General features: G+C 48.0%; 1 protein-coding gene across 1 annotated transcript; it reads right to left on the reverse strand.

The window, feature by feature from the left end:
* Positions 1-3,881: 3,881 nt before the first annotated feature.
* On the reverse strand, positions 3,882-4,436 carry LOC127233088 (late cornified envelope protein 5A). The gene has a single exon (XM_051199494.1). The coding sequence runs from the start codon at positions 4,430-4,432 to the stop codon at positions 3,914-3,916; it is 519 nt and encodes a 172-aa protein (XP_051055451.1). The 5' UTR covers positions 4,433-4,436; the 3' UTR covers positions 3,882-3,913.
* Positions 4,437-4,879: the final 443 nt, after the last annotated feature.

The raw sequence follows: 4,879 nt of genomic DNA on the forward strand, positions 1-4,879 counted from the left end.
CACGGATAAAGGAATAAATAGGAAAAGAAGCGTTCATAGGAGGTAGAAGCTTTATTATGACGTCTTCGGAGGACAATCAAATCAGTAAACCTTATTTGAACACTGCTGTACACAAGTCCCTGCCCGTAGCATGGTCTGAGATCCCACCCCTGACTAGCGTATTCCCTGGGGAGAAAATCAGCATGAGGGGACAGGGCTGAGAACAGGGTGAAGTTTCTGAACATCCAAGTGTTAGAGGGACCGAACTCCTAGATCGGTCCTACCTATTACTACTATGGAAGACAGGGTGGGAGCAGCAGAGGGAGGGGCCACTATAGGATGCCAGCTACTAGGACGCGGTTCTGTGGGCTCTCAGCAGCCACCGCAGCAGCCAGAGCTCTGGTTGTTGCATGAGCGTTGGGACCTTTGGCTTCCTCCGCAGCAGCAGCAACCGCTAGTGCGCTGCCGGCGGCGCCTCCTGGGAAAGCAGCAGCAGCCGGTGGAACTGGAGCCACAGCAGCCAGAGTCACCGCAGCCACCGCCCCCGCAGCAGCCACGGCCACAACAGGAGGAAGAGGAGGGCGCGGGGGCGGGAGTCGGGGCGGGGCAGGGGGCGGAGCCCTGGGAAGACCCTTTGGAAAAGCCTTTGGCGCCCTGCTGAGACATCTCGGCGTTTGTCAAGGCGAATCTGAAAGAAAGATAATCTTTCAAAAACTCCCGCCTTTTCTTTCCAATAAAAGAAGTCAGAATTTTTGACTTAAAGACAATTCATTCTGGCTTGGGGCAAGAGGGTTGAGAGAATGAAAAGAAGGGAATCAATGAAACAAACTCCTAACAGGTGCAACACCGGAAACAGAATATGCAAAGAATCAAAGCAGTTCCCCTAACTGGCATAAGGCCCATCCGAGGTCTCCACGGGAAAATAAAGAGGATATGGCTGCAGTGTGTCTGCATGAATCAATCAAAAATCTTCTAGCTCTCGCCCTTTCCCCAGTTGTACGTGAACCACACAGCTTTCCAAGGGTGATCTCCATTAATGATGTATACCTATTGCATCCGTCAGAAAACACTCAAATACCACCTGTATTATCATCCCCTGTTCGATATACAGACTCTGAAAACACAAAATTATGGCCTGCACATTCTCTCTTGCCTGTTGCCTGCATTATAAGGAAAAGGCAAGTCATGGCAGAGAAGAAGAATAACATGGCCAGGGAACCTAGAGACCTGGGTCTCTAGTCACAGCTCCTTTACAAACTGGAGAACAGCTCCATGCCAGGCCTTTTCATCTTCATAGGCAACACAAAAGGCTGTACCACAAGAAGCTCGATTCCAGAGCTGTCTTCCCACAGCTATGTTCTGGCTGTTTCCTACCTCCTTCCTTCGTCTCCCACTCTTCCCAGCTCTCCTCCCCACCCCCCCCCCCCACACACACCTTGCTTGGATACTTACTAGACCTTGGCTCCACAGGAAGGCTCACTCAGTTTTCCAACTGGAACTTGCCACAAGCTAGGCAGAAGACTGAACAGTGTATGGCCAGAGAACCTTTTATAAGATTCCTAAATGCTGGGTCCTTGGGAGGGACCTGTTTCTCAACAGAGATGCTCAGCTGACACTTACATCCCAGAGGCATTCATCACTCAGACAGCACTGTAGGTGGTGCACGTGGACGTCCAAGTCACTTCACAGAGGTGCCAGGATTGCTGCTGTGTGTTTACTTTCCAAACATGACATTGTTCATAGCTGGGAGGGCTGTGTGTATGCTCAGAGGAGGCCTAAGGCTCAAATGAAGAGAGGTCTAGGGTCCTTTCTGCTCTAAGCACCACACACACACACACACACACACACACACACACACACACACACACGTGCACGCACACACGCGCACACCGCCAGGGGAAGAGAACACATGCACCATTCCACTTTCTCACACAAGATTCATGTGTAGCATCTCCTTATCATTTATTGTCTTATTTGCATCTCTATAGTCTTTTGTTCTTGTCTTGCAGGGCAGGTTACAGGCTATGTGATAAACTCTGGGTTTGTCTAGGCACTTCTAGAGATAGTTGAATGAAGATGATCGTGGGGATGGAATGCCAGTGGTGGTTTCTTCCTGTCACTGTTGACAAGAAGAGAAACCCAGGCAAAGTTAAGGGACCATTAAGACCAAAAGAAGTCACTTTATCATGCAACCCTGGTGGATCTCAGATTAAAAATGGTTGAGGGGTGTATGCCTATTGAAAAACAAAGTCAGCCCATGGACCTCCTATTGCTCATCTCATCTCCCTTAAGGAATGATTTTCCATGGGATTATTGTCAAAAAGGGGGAAGGAGGGTAAAAGAGCAAAGAAGGAAGGAGAATAAAAGAGCAGATGGCCCAAAAGTTCCATAGGTAATAGTTGCTTCTGGTTAGCTGATTTTTAAAACTGGAGGAAACTTTAGAGGTCAAGCCTCCAAACTGTTTTTCAATCATTACAACTACATGGCCATAACAACCATGAGGATGAGACATAAGAGAATCTAAGATTAAGATTCAGGGGTTAAGAGTGAGAGACAGGCTTTGGGATGCATGTGCTGGGTGTGGCATGAGGAAACAGACAAGGAAAGACAAGTCATAGACGATCCGTTTCATTTACCGTGGCTTTAGAGCCTGATTAACAGGTCGCCGACTGTACCTAGAGTGCCTCCTGGCAAGGAGAGGTAAGGCATTCCAAAAAATGAGATCAATGTTAGAAAAGGGAAGGAAGTTGAAGTAATAATGTAGATGCAAGTTGCAGGTTCTCCTCTAGAAAACTATACAAAAGGTGAAAGAAAAACAGAGTGATAGGAATCAACACAAAGAGAGATCAAGTATATACTGACTGAATGGACCTCTTACATCACTGTTAACTCTTCTCAGAGGAGAGGGTACCCGCTTATCTTGTTTAAGAAAGTTGACTTGAAATTATCTCTTCAATCAGAAACATTTCTTTTCTTTTCTTTTCTTTTAGGATCCTCCTGAAGAAACCATCCCAATCTCAAAGGAATAGTACATCAACACCCAAGCTCAGTGGCTAAAGTACCCTTGACTCCATGGCACACACATGTATACACACACACACACACACACACACACACACACACACACCGCTGCCACCACCACTATGTGGAGATAATCTTTGGCTGAGATGACACATTTGTACTCTATTAATACCCAAACCTAAAATTCTAGAGTTCACGAAAACATTTCACATATGTCTCCTGAGCTAACACCTCTAGAAATGCTGCCCACTCCAATCTCGTCTGTCCACTGACAATAATCAGAAAGCAGTGTGTCTACTCCCTAGAGCCCACAGTGAACACTTCAGGCAATGCTATTCTCTGTGATTGGGAGGTAAACTTTCCCAAATGGCAGTTCATTTTTGAAGGACACCCTCTCAGAATAGAACTTTCATGGATACTGCTGGCCTCATCTCATCCCACGCCCATTGTTCCTTCTGCAAACTGGTAATGTCTCAGACATGATTCTTATTTTCAAGCTTGAAGTTCCCAAAATCAAAGCACTAAGTGAAAGTTGTTACCCAGAGTTTTTAAATATGCACTTTAGATAAAGAAAGGGAATATGGCTTGATGTGGAGGGTGGGGATGGAAAGGCTAAAAAAAACACTATTGGGAAGCCATGACATCAGGAATCAAAAGCTTTATTGTTACCCAGAAAAGAACTTCAGATTCCAATTTTCAACATCTCATCCCCAGACAGATGTGTCTGAGAGAAAAAGCAAAGCCAATGAATCTCAGAGGTGAGACCTCAAGACCTCATGGTAGATGGAAAAAGGGCACACAGAGAGTTACAGAAGTGTTTCTTCAGGAAAGAAAGCCAGAGAAAAGGAGACACTGGCTGTCAGGTCTCCCTTCCATCAGGTCAGCTAAGCTCTCCATGGTCTTCTTCCCCAGATTAGCAGCAACCTCCAGAGCAGCAGCCAGAGCCCGAAGACTGCTGGCTGCTGCTGCTACTGCTGCTGCCACCGCCACTACTGCCACAGTAGCTGCCACTGCTGCTGCTGCCACCGCTGCTGCCGCCACCGCAGCTGCTGCCCCCACTGCTGCCGCCGCTGCTACCACAGCTACTTCCACAGCAGCTGCTGCTTCCAATGCTGCCACAGCAGCTGCCGCCGCCACCGCAGCTGCTGCCCCCACTGCTGCCGCCGCAGCTGCTGCCACCACTGCTGCCACAGCAGCTGCTGCCACAGCAGCTGCTGCCACCGCTGCCACCACTGCTACAGCAACCAGAGCTGTGACGTCGGCGACGGAGAGAGAATCGGGGCTTGTGGTGGCTCAGACAGCAGCTGCCACCCCCAGAGCTGCAACATCCCCCGGAGCTGGAGCCACAGCAGGAAGAAACAGGCGGGCACTTGGGAGTTTTGCACTTGGGAGGAGGAGGCGGGCACTGTTGCTGGCTCTGCTGGCAGGACATCTTAAAAGGAACTGGGTAAAACTGAAAGACAATGCAGGAATTTTATGTTCAATAATCCCAACGCTGGTTTGGAGACTCAGTTATGCATTCACAATATTTTACCTCTACGATGATTAGACCTTTTAAAACCCAATCTTCTACATTTACTCCCAAAATAAAAAATACAAAGATCCTGATATAAGCACATAATCCTTTCAAGTGAATTCATTGTAAGGTCAAAAAGTTTCTAATCACAGTCTTCCATTGCCTTCCCTTTCAGACGGACCCTTTCCTCCAAACCCTCCTCCCTTATCCATTGCCAAGATTGCCCTCAGCTTGACCCAGAGACCCTTTCAGCCCAGAAAACCAGCACCAGAGTCTCTCTGGCCTGGGAGATTTTCTACCTCGCACAGGCACTGGAACAGATTACTCAGGAAGTAGTGGACTGAGGTGCTGTGAGAAGCTTCT

This window comes from Phodopus roborovskii, unplaced genomic scaffold (assembly GCF_943737965.1).
Source record: "Phodopus roborovskii unplaced genomic scaffold, PHOROB, whole genome shotgun sequence".
Lineage (NCBI taxonomy): Eukaryota > Metazoa > Chordata > Mammalia > Rodentia > Cricetidae > Phodopus > Phodopus roborovskii.